Here is a 19,916-nt window from a genome sequence, read left to right on the forward strand (position 1 = left end):
ACACCCTCACACACACCCTCACACCTTCACACACACCCTCACACACACCCTCACACCTTCGTACACACCCTCACACACACCCACCACCTTCACACACACCCTCACATACACTCACACATACCCTCACAAACACACACACCCACCCTCACACACACTCTCACACACCCTCACACACACCCTCACACACACCCTCACACACACCATCACTCACACTCACACACATCCTCACAACCTCACACACACCCTCACACACACCCTCACACACACACACACACCATCACACACACTCACACACACCCTCACACACACCCTCACATACACCCTCACATATACACACACCCTCACATACACACACACCCTCACACACTCTCACATACACACACACCCTGACACACACCCTCACACCCCCCTCACACACACCCTCACAAACACCCTCACACACATTCATACACATCCTCACAATCACAACCACAACCTCACACACACCCTCACATCCTCACACACACTTAAACCCACCCTCACACGCTCAAACACACCCACACACCCTAACACACACACACACCTTCACACACACACCCTCACACACCCTCACACTCACACACTCACACACACACCCTCACACACACACCCTCACACACACTCACACACACCCTCACACACACCCTCACACACCCTCACACATTCATACACACCCTCACACACATTCACAAACACCTTCACACCCTCACACACACCCTCACACGCACTCACACATACCCTCACACTCTCACATACATCCTCACACACTCCCTCACACACCATCACACACACCCTCACACACACTCACACACACCCTCACACACACTCACTCACACTCACACACAGCCTCATACACACACACACCCTCACACCTTCACACACACCCTCGCACACACCCTCACACACACTCACACACACTCACACATACCTTCACACCGTCACACACACCCTCACACACCCTCACACACACCCTCACACAAACCCTCACACACACCCTCACACGCACTCACAAACACCCTCACACCTTCTCACACACCCTCACACACACTCACACACACCCTCACACACACCCTCACACACACCCTCACACACACACCCTTACACACACCCTCACACACACTCACACACACCCTCACACATCCTCACATACACTCACACACACCCTCACACACACCCTCACACCCTCATACACATCCTCACACACACCCTCACACACACCCTCACATACACTCACACACAACTTCACACACACTCACGCACACCCTCAAACCCTCATACACACCCTCACACACACTCACACACACCCTCACACCTTCACACACACCCTCACACACTCACACACACCCTCTCACCCTCACACACACCCTCACACACACTCACACACACACTCACACACAGACCCTCACACACACCCTCACACACACCCTCAAACCCTCACACACACCCTCACACACACTCACACACACCCTCACACACACCCTCACACCTTCACACACACCCTCACACACTCACACACACCCTCTCACCCTCACACACACCCTCACACACACTCACACACACACTCACACACACCCTCACACACACACTCAAACCCGCACACACACCCTCACACCTTCACACACACCCTCACGCACATCCTCACACACACTCATACCCACCCTCACACCTTCACACACGCCCTCACACACACCCTCACACCTTCGTACACACCCTCACACACACCCACCACCCTCACACACACCCTCACCCACACTCACACACACACTCACACCCTCACACCCCCTCACACACACCCTCACACCTTCACACACACCCTCACACACACTCACACACACCCTCACACCCTCACACACATTCACACACACCCTCACACCTTCACACCTTCACACACACCCTCACACACACTCACACACACCCTCACACACACCCTCACACACCCTCAAACCTTCACACACACCCTCACACACACTCACACACACCCTCACACCTTCACACACACACTCACACACACCCTCACACACACCCTCACACCTTCACACACACCCTCACACACACCTTCACACACACCCTCACACACACCATCACACCTTCACACACACACTCACACACACCCTCACACACCCTCACGCACACCTTCCCGCACACCCTCACACACACTCACACACACCCTCACACCTTCACACACACCCTCACACCCACTCACACACACCCTCACACACACTCACTCACACCCTCACACACACTCACACACACTCACACACACCCTCACACACCCTCACACCTTCACACTCACCCTCACACACACCCTCACACACACACCCTCACACACACCCTCACATACCCTCACACACACGCACTCACACACACCCTCACACATCCTCACACACACTCACACACACCCTCACACACCCTCACACCCTCACACGCACCCTCACACACACTCACACACCCCCTCATACACACACACACATCCTCACACACACCCTCACACCTTCACACACACCCTCACACACACTCACACACAACCTCACACACACTCACACACATCCTCACACACATCCTCACTCCCTCAAACCTTCACACACACCCTCACATACACCCTCACACCTTCACACACCCTCACACACACCCTCACACACACCCTGACACACACCATTACACACTCACACACACCCTCACACACCCTGACACACACCCTCACACACACTCACGCACACCCTCACACACACTCACTCACACTCACACACACCCTCACACACACCCTCACACACCCTCACACACACCCTCACACACACTCACACACACTCACACATACCTTCACACCTTCACACACCTCACACACACCCTCACACACGCACTCACACACACCCTCACACCTTCTCACACAACCCCACACACACCCTCACACACACCCTCACACACACACCCTCACACACACCCTCACACACACCCTCACACATCCTCACACACACTCACACACACCCTCACACACACCCTCACACACACCCTCACACCTTCTCACACAACCCCACACTCACCCTCACACACACCCTCACACACACTCACACACACGCTCAAACCCTCACACACAACTTCACACACACTCACACACACCCTCAAACCCTCACACACACCCTCACACACACTCACACACACCCTCACACACATCCTCACACCTTCACACACACCCTCACACACACATCCTCTCACCCTCACACACACCCTCACACACCCTCACACACACCCTCACACACACTCACACACACCCTCACACACACACACACACACTCAAACCCTCACACACACCCTCACACCTTCACACACACCCTGACACACACTCACGCACATCCTCACACACACTCATACACACCCTCACACCTTCACACACACCCTCACACACACCCACCACCTTCATACACACCCTCACACACACTCACACACACCCTCACACACACCCTCACACCTTCACACACACCCTCACACACCCTCACACATTCATACACACCCTCACACACATTCACAAACACCTTCACACCCTCACACACACCCTCACACGCACTCACACATACCCTCACACTCTCACATACATCCTCACACACTCCCTCACACACCATCACACACACCCTCACACACACTCACACACACCCTCACACACACTCACTCACACTCACACACAGCCTCATACACACACACACCCTCACACCTTCACACACACCCTCGCACACACCCTCACACACACTCACACACACTCACACATACCTTCACACCGTCACACACACCCTCACACACCCTCACACACACCCTCACACAAACCCTCACACACACCCTCACACGCACTCACAAACACCCTCACACCTTCTCACACACCCTCACACACACTCACACACACCCTCACACACACCCTCACAAACACCCTCACACACACACCCTTACACACACCCTCACACACACTCACACACACCCTCACACATCCTCACATACACTCACACACACCCTCACACACACCCTCACACCCTCATACACATCCTCACACACACCCTCACACACACCCTCACATACACTCACACACAACTTCACACACACTCACGCACACCCTCAAACCCTCATACACACCCTCACACACACTCACACACACCCTCACACCTTCACACACACCCTCACACACTCACACACACCCTCTCACCCTCACACACACCCTCACACACACTCACACACACACTCACACACAGACCCTCACACACACCCTCACACACACCCTCAAACCCTCACACACACCCTCACACACACTCACACACACCCTCACACACACCCTCCACACCTTCACACACACCCTCACACACTCACACACACCCTCTCACCCTCACACACACCCTCACACACACTCACACACACACTCACACACACCCTCACACACACACTCAAACCCGCACACACACCCTCACACCTTCACACACACCCTCACGCACATCCTCACACACACTCATACCCACCCTCACACCTTCACACACGCCCTCACACACACCCTCACACCTTCGTACACACCCTCACACACACCCACCACCCTCACACACACCCTCACCCACACTCACACACACACTCACACCCTCACACCCCCTCACACACACCCTCACACCTTCACACACACCCTCACACACACTCACACACACCCTCACACCCTCACACACATTCACACACACCCTCACACCTTCACACCTTCACACACACCCTCACACACACTCACACACACCCTCACACACACCCTCACACACCCTCAAACCTTCACACACACCCTCACACACACTCACACACACCCTCACACCTTCACACACACACTCACACACACCCTCACACACACCCTCACACCTTCACACACACCCTCACACACACCTTCACACACACCCTCACACACACCATCACACCTTCACACACACACTCACACACACCCTCACACACCCTCACGCACACCTTCCCGCACACCCTCACACACACTCACACACACCCTCACACCTTCACACACACCCTCACACCCACTCACACACACCCTCACACACACTCACTCACACCCTCACACACACTCACACACACTCACACACACCCTCACACACCCTCACACCTTCACACTCACCCTCACACACACCCTCACACACACACCCTCACACACACCCTCACATACCCTCACACACACGCACTCACACACACCCTCACACATCCTCACACAAACTCACACACACCCTCACACACCCTCACACCCTCACACGCACCCTCACACACTCTCACACACCCCCTCATACACACACACACATCCTCACACACACCCTCACACCTTCACACACACCCTCACACACACTCACACACAACCTCACACACACTCACACACATCCTCACACACATCCTCACTCCCTCAAACCTTCACACACACCCTCACATACGCCCTCACACCTTCACACACCCTCACACACACCCTCACACACACCCTCACACACACCATTACACACTCACACACACCCTCACACACCCTGACACACACCCTCACACACACTCACGCACACCCTCACACACACTCACTCACACTCACACACATCCTCACACACACCCTCACACACCCTCACACACACCCTCACACACACTCACACACACTCACACATACCTTCACACCTTCACACACCTCACACACACCCTCACACACGCACTCACACACACCCTCACACCTTCTCACACAACCCCACACACACCCTCACACACACCCTCACACACACACCCTCACACACACCCTCACACACACCCTCACACATCCTCACACACACTCACACACACCCTCACACACACCCTCACACACACCCTCACACACACCCTCACACCTTCTCACACAAACCCACACACACCCTCACACACACCCTCACACACACTCACACACACGCTCAAACCCTCACACACAACTTCACACACACTCACACACACCCTCAAACCCTCACACACACCCTCACACACACTCACACACACCCTCACACACATCCTCACACCTTCACACACACCCTCACACACACATCCTCTCACCCTCACACACACCCTCACACACCCTCACACACACCCTCACACACACTCACTCACACCCTCACACACACACACACACACTCAAACCCTCACACACACCCTCACACCTTCACACACACCCTGACACACACTCACGCACATCCTCACACACACTCATACACACCCTCACACCTTCACACACACCCTCACACCCACCCACCACCTTCATACACACCCTCACACACACTCACACACACCCTCACACACTCACACACACCCTCACACCTTCACACACACCCTCACACACACCCTCACACCTTTGTACACACCCTCACACACACCCACCACCTTCACACACACCCTCACACACACTCACACATACCCTCACAAACACTCACACACCACCCTCACACACACTCTCACACACCCTCACACACACTCCCACACACCCTCACTCACACTCACACACATCCTCACACACTCTCACACACCCTCACACACACCCTCACACCTTCACACACACACTCATACACCCCCTCACACACGCCCCCACATGCTCACACACGTTCACCCACACCCTCACACCCTCACACACACACCCTCACACACACACCATCACACACACTCACACACACCCTCACACACACCCTCACATACACCCTCACATATACACACACCCTCACATACACACACACCCTCACACACTCTCACATACACACAGACCCTCACACACACCCTCACACCCCCCTCACACACACCTTCACAAACACCCTCACACACATTCATACACATCCTCACATACACAACCACAACCTCACACACACCCTCACACACACTCACACCCACCCTCACACCCTCAAACACACCCACACACCCTCACACACCCTCACACACCCTCACACACACTCACACACAAACACACACACCCTCACACACACACCCCCACTCACACACACCCTCACACACACCCTCACACACCCTCACACATTCATACACACCCTCACATACACACACCCTTACACACATTCACAAACACCTTCACACCCTCACACACACCCTCACACACCCTCACACACACCCTCACACACACTCACTCACACACACCCTCACACACCCTCACACACACACACACCCTCACACACCCTCACACCTTCACACATACCCTCACACACACCCTCACACACACTCACACATACCTTCACACCTTCACACACACCCTCACACACACTCACACACACCCTCACACACACCCTCACACACTCACACACACCCTCACACCTTCTCACACACCCTCACACACACACTCACACACACCCTCACACACACCCTCTCACACACCCTCACACACACACCCTCACACACACACCCTCACACACACTCACACACACCCTCACACATCCTCACACACACTCACACACACCCTCGCACACACCCTCACACCCTCATACACATCCTCACACACACTCATACACATCCTCACATACACTCATACACATCCTCACATACACCCTCACACACACCCGCGCACACACCCTCACACATTCATACACACCCTCACATACACACACACCCTCACACACACTCACAAACACCGTCACACCGTCACACACACCCTCACACACATTCACACACACCCTCACATACACCTTACACACACCCTCACACCCTGACGTACACTCACACACACCTTCACACCCTCACACACACCTTCACACCCTCACACACACCCTCACACCCTCACGCACACACACACCCTCACACACACACCCTCACTTACACACACACACCATCACATACACACACCCACCCTCTCACACACTCTTACACGCCATCACAGACACCTCCCTCACACACACACCCTCACACACATCCTCACATATTCACACGCACTCATATACACACACACCCTCACATACACACTCAAAAACACACGCCCTCAAATACACACACACCATCACATTCACAAGCACACACATCCTCACACACACCCTCACACATCCCTGCACACACACTTACAAAGGCACCCTCACACACACACACACCCTCACTCACCGCGTCACACACACACACCCTCACACACACAAACATGCACAACACGCACCCTCACACACACCCTCACACACGCACACATCCTCACACACCCTCACACACGCACACCGTCAAACACACACCCCCTCACACACACCCTAGAACACACACAAACACACGCATCCTCACACACACACACCCTCAAACACACACACCCTCACACACACCCTAGAACACACACAAACACACGCACCCTCACACACACACACCCTCACACACACACCGTCTCACACACAACCTGTCACACACTCCCACACGCACACACACTCACACACACACACACCCTCACACACAAAGACACACACACACCCTCACAGATACTCTCAAACTCACATATAACCTCACATACACTTACACCCTTACACACACACCCTCACACACACAAACATGCACAACACACACCCTCACACATACCCTCACACACACACACAACCTCACACACCCTCACACACGCACACCCTCAAACACATACCCTCAAACAGACACAAACACATACCCTCACACCCACCCTCAAACACACGCACCCTCACACACACACCCTCACACACACACCCTCACACACACTCCCACACACACACTCACACACACACTCACACACAAAGACACACACACACCCTCACAGACACCCTCACACACACATATAACCCTCACATACACTCACACCGTTACACACACACCCTCACACACACAAACACACACAAACACACACACCCTCACACCCTCACACACACACCCTCACACACACACACCCTCACACACACAAACACACACACCTTCACACACACACACACCCTCACACACACCCTCACACACACCCGCACAGACACCCTCACGCCCCAAATATAACCCTAACATACACACACCCTCACACCCCCACATTCTCACACACACACTCTCACATACACACCCTCACACACACCCTCACATACACACACACCCTCACATACACACACCCATCATCACACACACCCTCACACACACTCACACACATCCTTACACGCACTCACACACACCCTCACTCACACACACACCCTCACACACATCCTCACATATACACGCGCCCTCAAATACACACACGCCCTCACATTCACAAACACACACCCTCACACACACACACCCTCGCACACACGCTTACACAGGCACCCTCACACACACACCCTCACACACACCCTCACACACATACACCCTCACACACACAAACACACAACACAACCCCTCACACACCCTCACACATACACACATATCCTCAAACACACACACATACCCTCACACACGCACACAACCTCAAACACCCTCACACGCAAACACACACACACACATACACACACCCTCACACACACCCTCACACACTCATCCTCACACCCTCACACACACACCCTCACATACACCCTCACATACACTCACACACACCCTCACACATCCTCACACACACTCACACACACCCTCACACACACCCTCACACCCTCAAACACATCCTCACACACACTCATACACTTCCTCACATACACTCACACACCTCACACACACCCTCAAACCCTCACACACAACTTCACACACACTCACACACACCCTCAAACCCTCACACACACCCTCACACACACTCACACACACCCTCACACACACCCTCACACCTTCACACACACCCTGACACACACTCACACACAACCTCTCACCCTCACACACACCCTCACACACACTCACACACACACTCACACACACTCACACACACCCTCACACACACTCACACACACACTCAAACCCTCACACACACCCTCACACCTTCACACACACCCTCACACACCCTCACGCACATCCTCACACACACTCATACACACCCTCACACCTTCACACACACCCTCACACACACCCACCACCTTCACACACACCCTCACACATACTCACACACACCCTCACACACTCACACACACCCTCACACTTTCACACACACCCTCACACACGCCCTCACACCTTCACGGACACCCTCACACACACTCACACATACCCTCACAAACACTCACACACCCTCACACCCACCCTCACACACACTCTCACACACCCTCACACACACTCTCACACACACTCACACACACCCTCACTCACACTCACACACATCCTCACACCCTCACACACACCCTCACACACACCCTCACACCTTCACACACACACTCATACACCCCCTCACACACACCCCCACATGCTCACACACGCTCACCCACACGCTCACACCCTCACACACACACACCCTCACACACACACTCACACACACCCTCACACACCCTCACACACACCCTCACATACACCCTCACATATACACACACCCTCACATACACACACACCCTCACACACTCTCACATACACACAGACCCTCACAAACACCCTCACACCCCCCTCAGACACACCCTCACAAACACCCTCACACACATTCATACACATCCTCACATACACAACCACACCCTCACTCACACTCACACACACACCCTCACACACACTCACACACACCCTCACACACACCCTCACTCACCCTCACACATTCATACACACCCTTACATACACACACACCCTCACAAACACCTTCACACCCTCACATACACCCTCACACACACCCTCACACACCCTCACACACCCTCACACACACCCTCACACACACACAAACACACACCCTCACACACATTCACACACACACTCACACACGCCCTCGCACACACCCTCACACATTCATACACACCCTCACATACACATACACCCTCACACACACTCACACATACCCTCACACCCTCACATACACCCTCACACACACCCTCACACACCCTCACACACACCCTCACACACACACAAACACACACCCTCACACACATTCACACACACCCTCATACACCTCACACACACCTTCACACCCTCACACACACCTTCACACCCTCACACACACCCTCACACCCTCACACACACACACACCCTCACACACACACACCCTCACTTACACACACACACACCATCACATACACACACCCACCCTCACACACACCCTCTCACACACTCTTACACGCCATCACAGACACCTCCCTCACACACACATCCTCACACACATCCTCACATATTCACACGCACTCATACACACACACCCTCACATACACACTCAAAAACACACGCCCTCAAATACACACACACCATCACATTCACAAACACACACCCTCACACACACACACATCCTCACACACACCCTCACACATCCCCGCACACACACTTACAAAGGCACCCTCACACACACACACACCCTCACCCACCGCGTCACTCACACACACCCTCACACACACAAACATGCACAACACACACCCTCACACACACCCTCACACACGCACACAACCTCACACACGCACACCCTCAAACACACACACCCTCACACACATCCTAGAACACACACAAACACACGCACCCTCACACACACACACCCTCACACACACACCGTCACACACACAACCTGTCACACACTCCCACACGCACACACACTCACACACACACACACCCTCACACACAAAGACACACACACACCCTCACAGATACTCTCAAACTCACATATAACCTCACATACACTCACACCCTTACACACACACCCTCACACACACAAACATGCACAACACACACCCTCACACATACCCTCACACACGCACACAACCTCACACACCCTCACACACGCACACCCTCAAACACACACACCCTCACGCACACCCTCAAACACATACCCTCAAACACACACAAACACACACCCTCACACCCACCCTCAAACACACGCACCCTCACACACACAACCTCACACACACTCCCACACACATACACTCACACACACACTCACACACAAAGACACACACACACCCTCACAGACACCCTCACACACACATATAACCCTCACATACACTCACACCGTTACACACACACCCTCACACACACAAACACACACAAACACACACACCCTCACACCCTCACACACACACCCTCACACACACACACCCTCACACACACAAACACACACACCTTCACACACACACACCCTCACACACACCCTCACAGACACCCTCACGCCCCAAATATAACCCTAACATACACACACCCTCACACCCCCACATTCTCACACACACACTCTCACATACACACCCTCACACACACCCTCACATACACACACCCATCATCACACACACCCTCACACACACTCACACACACCCTTACACGCACTCACACACACCCTCACTCACACACACACCCTCACACACGTCCTCACATATACACGCGCCCTCAAATACACACACGCCCTCACATTCACAAAACACACCCTCACACACACACACCCTCGCACACACGCTTACACAGGCACCCTCACACACACACCCTCACACACACCCTCACACACATACACCCTCACACACACAAACACACAACACACCCCCTCACACACCCTCACACATACACACATATCCTCAAACACACACACATACCCTCACACACGCACACAACCTCAAACACCCTCACACGCAAACACACACACACACCCTCACACACACCCTCACACACACCCTCACACACTCATCCTCACACCCTCAAACAAACACACCCCCTCACACACACCCTCACACACACACAAACACACGCACCCTCACATACACACACCCTCACACACACACCCTCACACACACAACCTCACACACACTCCCACACACACTCCCACACACACACTCACACACGCACACACACCCTCACACACACTCACATACACACCCTCACACACACTTTCACACACACCCTCACACATACCCTGACAAACATCCTCACACACACCTGCACACACACCCTCACACACACCCTTACATACGCACCCTCACACACGCCCTCACACAAACATCCTCACACATGCACACACCCTCACACACACACACACACCCTCACTTACACGCCCTCACAAACACCTTCATATACACCTTCTCACACACCATCACACACACCCTGACAAACATCCTCTCACACACCTTCACACACACCCTCACATACACACCCTCAGATACACACCCTCACATGTATACCCTCACATACGCACCATCACACACGCCCTCAAACACACCCTCAAAAACATCCTCACACACACCCTCACATACACACCCTCACACACATCCTCACAAACACCCTCACACACACCCTCACATGCACACCCTCACACACCCTCAAATTCACACCCTCACATACGCACCCTCACCCACGCTCCCTCACACATGCACCCTCACGCACACCCTTACAAGTGCCCCCTCACACACCCATACACACACCCTCACACACACCCTCACATGCACACCATCACATACATCATCACAAACACCCTCACACACACCTTCACACACACCCTCATATACACACCCTCCCACACCCCCCCTCACAGACTCTCACACACACCCTCACACTCACCCTCACATACCCACCCTCACATACCCACCCTCACATACACACCATCACACACGCCCCCTCACTCACCCATACACACACACACCCTCACACACACCCTCACACACCCATCCTCACACACACACCCTCGCATACACTCACACACACACCCTCACACACACCCATCCTCACACACACACACCATCGCACGCTCTCACACACCCACACACAGATCTTAGACACAGATACCCCTCACACACCCACATACACCCACACACACATCCTCACAAGGACACAATTGAAATGTGGAACTTGTTCAAGGAACAGATACTACGTGTCCTTGATATGTATGTCCCTGTCAGGCAGAGAAGAGATGGTCGAGTGAGGGAACCATGGTTGACAAGAGAGGTTGAATGTCTTGTTAAGAGGAAGAAGGATACTTATGTAAGGCTGAGGAAACAAGGTTCAGACAGGGCGCTGGAGAGATACAAGATAGCCAGGAGGGAAGTGAAAAAAGGGATTAGGAGAGCTAAGAGAGGGCATGAAAAATCTTTGGCGGGTAGGATCAAGGAAAACCCCAAGGCTTTTTACACATATGTGAGAAATATGAGAATGACTAGAGCGAGGGTAGGTCCGATCAAGGACAGTAGCGGGAGATTGTGTATTGAGTCTGAAGAGATAGGAGAGGTCTTGAACGAGTCCTTTTCTGCAGTATTTACGAATGAGAGGGCCCATATTGTTGTAGAGGACAGTGTGAAACAGATTGGTAAGCTCGAGGCAATACTTATTCGGAAGGAAGATGTGTTGGGCATTTTGAAAAACTTGAGGACAGACAAGTCCCCCGGGCCTGACGGGATATATCCAAGGATTCTATGGGAAGCAAGAGATGAAATTGCAGAGCCGTTGGCAATGATCTTTTCGTCCTCACTGTCAACAGGGGTGGTACCAGGGGATTGGAGAGTGGCGAATGTCGTGCCCCTGTTCAATAAAGCAATAGGGATAACCCTGGGAATTACAGGCCAGTTAGTCTTACTTCAGTGGTAGGCAAAGTAATGGAAATTATACTGAGGGATAGGATTTCTGAGCATCTGGAAAGACACTGCTTGATTAGGGATAGTCAGCACGGATTTGTGAGGGGTAGGTCTTGCCTCACAAGTCTTATTGAATTCTTTGAGGAGGTGACCAAGCACATGGATGAAGGTAAAGCAGTGGATGTAGTGTACATGGATTTTAGTAAGGCATTTGATAAGGTTCCCTATGGTAGGCTTATGCAGAAAGTAAGGAGGTATGGGATAGTGGGAAATTTGGCCAGTTGGATAACGAACTGGCTAACCGATAGAAGTCAGAGAGTGGTGGTGGATGGCAAATATTCAGCCTGGATCCCAGTTACCAGTGGCGTACTGCAGGGATCAGTTCTGGGTCCTCTGCTGTTTGTGATTTTCATTAATGACTTGGATGAGGGAGTTGAAGGGTGGGTCAGTAAGTTTGCAGACGATACGAAGATTGGTGGAGTTGTGGATAGTAAGGAGGGCTGTTGTCGGCTGCAAAGAGACATAGATAGGATGCAGATCTGGGCAGAGAAGTGGCAGATGGAGTTTAACCCTGAAAAGTGTGAGGTTGTCCATTTTGGAAGGACAAATATGAATGCGGAATACAGGGTTAACGGTAGAGTTCTTGGCAATGTGGAGGAGCAGAGAGATCTTGGGGTCTATGTTCATAGATCTCTGAAAGTTGCCACTCAAGTGGATAAAGCTGTGAAGAAGGCCTATGGTGTGCTCGCGTTCTGATGCGCAATCAATTACTCTCAAGACGAAGTGATTCCAGAACTGACGGCTTTAATCTGCTAGAACTCTTCCCCAGCAGCTTCGATACAGAAAGTGAAGGCTGCTGGGACGGCACCGGTTCTTATACTCCGCCTCTCTGGGTCTAACCAATGGTCATCCACCTCTTAGGTACCGCAATACCTGGTACTACCACACGTTCATTACAGAGGGATTGAATTTAAGAGCCGTGAGGTGATGATGCAGCTGTACAAAATCTTGGTAAGGCTACATTTGGAGTACTGTGTACAGTTCTGGTCGCCTCATTTTAGGAAGGATGTGGAAGCTTTGGAAAAGGTGCAAAGGAGATTTACCAGGATGTTGCCTGGAATGGAGAGTAGGTCTTACGAGGAAAGGTTGAGGGTGCTAGGCCTTTTCTCATTAGAACGGAGAAGGATGAGGGGCGACATGATAGAGGTTTATAAGATGATCAGGGGAATAGATAGAGTAGACAATGAGACTTTTTCCCTGGGTGGAACAAACCATTACAAGGGGACATAAATTTAAGTTGAATGGTGGAAGATATAGGGGGGATGTCAGAGGTAGGTTCTTTACCCAGAGAGTAGTGGGGGCATGGAATGCACTGCCTGTGGAAGTAGTTGAGTTGGAAACATTAGGGACCTTCAAGTGGCTATTGGATAGGTACATGGATTACGGTTAAATGCTGGGGTGGAGATTGATTTGTTCTTAATTTAGGACAAAAGTTTGGCACAACATCGTGGGCCGAAGGGCCTGTTCTGTGCTGATCTATGTTCTATGTTCTCACACACAGGCACCCTCACACACCTATCCTGACACACACACACTTACACACCCTCACACACACCCTCACACATGCCATCACACACACACTTACACACACTGACAGCAGTGTGGTTCTGGATCAATACATTGATTACACGATCATACCTTGAATCCAGGTATTCCCGGGGGACCTGCAGGACCAGGGGGGCAGATAGCTGGGCACTAGGGAGAAACAAGCCAAAAGAAGACATTAGAGAAGAATATCGGAGAACAATCAATATTCATATCAGCTCTCATCAATATTAGTGATAAATCGTGAGAGATGGAGGGGGGTGTTACGCACTGAATTATGTTTACATTTGTATTTGTATCTTTTGATGTTATAAAAACATAAATGCCTTAATAAAATGTTTGTGAAAAAATATATTAGTTATCAATCAATATTAATCACAATTCAACGTCAATCAATATCAGAGGTCAATCAAATCAGCGATCAATTAATGTCAACTATCAGTCAAAATGAATTAGCGATCGGTAACCAAGATCAATCAATATCAGAGGATGAAACCAAATCAGTGAAAATAAATATCATTGATTGATCAATCACTATGAACTGTCAATGTCACCTGTCAATTCATATCTTTGCCGAGAGATATCTGTCACCAATAGTGTGTGTCCTTATTTTCTACTAAATTACTGATTCTGAATATTTTCAGAAACGATGGATACACAGTCGCCTCCTGCCTCTGGAGAGTGGGTTTGAATCAGCCCAGGCTCACAGAATGATCCTCTTCACACTCAACTGTCCAACAGAAGACGGATTTGGACAACCTTGAAACATTTGCCTCATATTGTCTAATCCAAGATGCTTTAGTTTCACCTGTAGCTTTCTCAGCACGAATCATGGGGGACCTATTCCTCGGACCACTTAACAGTTGTCTGTAGTAAATGCCACCGTCATTGTTCTTCCCACCTACAGAATTTTCTCTAACTCCTTCTTGAATCTCTAAACTTCCTCCACTGGTCTTCACCGGTCTTCCTCACTTCGTATCATTTACAAACCTGACCACTTTGCAATGAGTTTCTATTGTAAATTAGAGTCAGTAATGGTCCAATCAATCAACTCTCAGGATGGAATATTCCGGTCTGGACTCCGGTGTGGTGGTGGGTGGGATAAGCGAGGTGATTCCCGTTGGGGGATAGGGTGGGTTCTCATGTCCAGTTGTCTGCACAGAATCTCATCTATGTTCTCCTGAATGCTGTCCACAAACGTTGCGATGCCGCCTTCCCAACGAACGGAACAAGGAGGTCCACCGACGTGACCTCGCCGGCCTGGGAGGGGGGTGCAGCAGAGGTTTGTGCCACTGGAACCCAAGAAAGAAATGCCCTGCACTGCAGGAAGAAGATGAATGATCCAATCTGATCAACCAAGGTAGGTCCACTTACTGCTCACTTCAAAATCACACTCTCATAATGCAAGCAGGCATTCAAATGGTTACCCTCCACAGAGATCTCCCATGCTATTAGCAGAGGAGACACCAGCACTGTCTCATTCACACTTTAACATCACCATCATCTCATCTATCATCCAGCACAAACACTACCTTCATCCTTTACCGGGCAGGCCCCAGCACACACGGACACATGTGTGCTTCCATCCACTTGTCTCTATGGAGACCCCCAACAGGAGGGAGAGATTCCAGACTGCAGGAGGGACGGCTGACATCCTGGAGCTCACTCCTGTCGAGGAAGAGGCAGCTGAGTTGGCGGGGGAGGATAGAGGTGGTTCCTGTGGTGAAGGCGAGATCGTCCTCCCCCAGCAATCCGATCCGGGTTAATCCTCCATGAGTTGGTCACCTCCCGACGTTCACAACGAGTGACGTGCAATGTTGTGTGCAGCCTGCTCACTAACTGCTCTATCTCCTCTCTCTGACAGGAACCAGCATGCCCAGTGACAGGTCCAGAACAGGCGAGGATCCATTTGATGAAGACTCGTCACTGTGTTTATCCGCATCCTCCACCAGCACAGAGACACGCTCCTCGCTGGGTGCAACATCTAGATTAGGCCTGGACACGCATTCTGGAGACTACCTCACGGACAGTCAGAGGCGGTGACAGCCCAGGTCTCTGACACATGGAGGATTGCTGGAGAATGGGGTTCTGCTGAGTCTGAGCCCAATGGAAAGGGCCGACTCACACATGCTGGAGATACAATCACAGGCGGTGGAACATCAGGCAGAGTCGTGAGTGGCAGTCAAAGACCAGAGCAAAGGATTGAGGAGTCCGTTCATGTTCTGTCTTATGTCTTGGCTGTGACAAGCACATTGAGCAGGTTCTGGTGAATTTGTGCTCTGTCCTGCACCCCATCAGTGGCTAGGCGTGAGGAGCAAGGGGCACCTCGGCCTTCCTCCACGTGCCCCTTCTCAATGAGTCAGTGAGAGGCCCTCAGTCACCCACAGGGAGGAGGGCCATCAGCAGAACTACACAGTGCAATCTACCCTGGAGACTCCAAGACTGTCCAGCTGTGCCCAATGCCCTCTGCCTGTGACCCCATCAGCTCCAGCTCCAGGTGAAGGAGTGTGCACCTGTCCCGCAGCAGGAGACCCCAAGCTGAGGAAACCCACCAAGATCATCAGAGGCACCAAAGCAGTCAGCAAGCTGCCTCCACCTGTGCTGCAGATGTCAGGGATGTCCCCAGCCACAATGGCAGGCTAAGAAAAAGTAAGAAATGTTCCGAGCACAATGGCGGTACACGTGTTCACTCACTGTATATATCAGGCACCTTTGTAAATACATTTTGAGTTCATGATGGTCTCATCTTGCGAATGTTCCTGATATATGAATCTATGGGCCTTCATACATAGATACATAGATACATGGAAGATAGGAGCAGGAGGAGGCCTTTTGGCCCTTCGAGCCTGCTCCACCATTCATCACCATCATGGCTGATCATCCAACTCAATAGTCTAATCCTGCTTTCTCCCCATAGCCTTTGATCCCATTCGCCCCAAGTCGCCCCAAGTGCTATATCCAGCCGCCTCTTGAATATATTCAAAGTTTTAGCATCAACTACTTCCTGTGGTAATGAATTCCACAGGCTCACCACTCTTTGTGTGAAGAAATATCTCCTTATCTCTGTCCGAAATGGTTTACCCTGAATCCTCAGACTGTGACCCCTGGTTCTGGACACACCCATCATTGGTAACATCTTCCCTGCATCTACCCTGTCTAGTCCTGTTAGAATTTTATAAGTCTCTATGAGATCCCCCCTCATTCTTCTGAACTCCAGCGAGAACAATCCCAACCTAGTCAACCTCTCCTCATATGACAGTCCCGCCATCCCTGGAATCAGTCTGGTAAACCTTCGCTGCTCTCCCTCGAGAGCAAGAACATCCTCCCTCCGAGAAGGAGACCAAAACTGCACAAAATACTCCAAGTGTGGCCTCACCAAGGCCCTGTACAATTACAGCAATGCATCACTGCTTCGATACTCGAAACCTCTCGCAATGAAGGCCAACATACCATTAGCCTTCTTTACCGCCTGCTGCACCTGCCTGCTTAGTGAGGGTGACGCAAGCTTCTGCTCTGTGATTACCTCCCCGTATGTGCCTCATGTTATGTGTACTTTAGCACACTGATGTTAATCACTCACCCCTTGTGTCATATAAGCGTGTTCATTGTGAGTGTGAAAGCACATGACCTGGAACCATTGCGAACTCTACTCCCATCTCTGTGGCCACTCAAAGAGTCTCCTTCAGGGGCAGTTACTTCATATTGTGCAGTTAAAGCAGGGTTTAC

The 19,916-nt window shown here is 51.8% G+C and overlaps 1 protein-coding gene across 1 annotated transcript in view; it reads right to left on the reverse strand.

The window, feature by feature from the left end:
- The window catches only part of col9a3 (collagen, type IX, alpha 3), a 186,695-nt gene that overhangs the window by 94,293 nt on the left and 72,486 nt on the right, over window positions 1-19,916 (reverse strand). Inside the window, exon 11 of the mRNA XM_072515326.1 lies at window positions 16,284-16,340. Coding sequence (XP_072371427.1) covers window positions 16,284-16,340 — 57 coding nt within the window. The remainder of the gene's footprint in view (window positions 1-16,283; window positions 16,341-19,916) is intronic.

Source organism: Scyliorhinus torazame, chromosome 8 (assembly GCF_047496885.1).
Source record: "Scyliorhinus torazame isolate Kashiwa2021f chromosome 8, sScyTor2.1, whole genome shotgun sequence".
NCBI classification, from domain to species: Eukaryota; Metazoa; Chordata; class Chondrichthyes; order Carcharhiniformes; family Scyliorhinidae; genus Scyliorhinus; species Scyliorhinus torazame.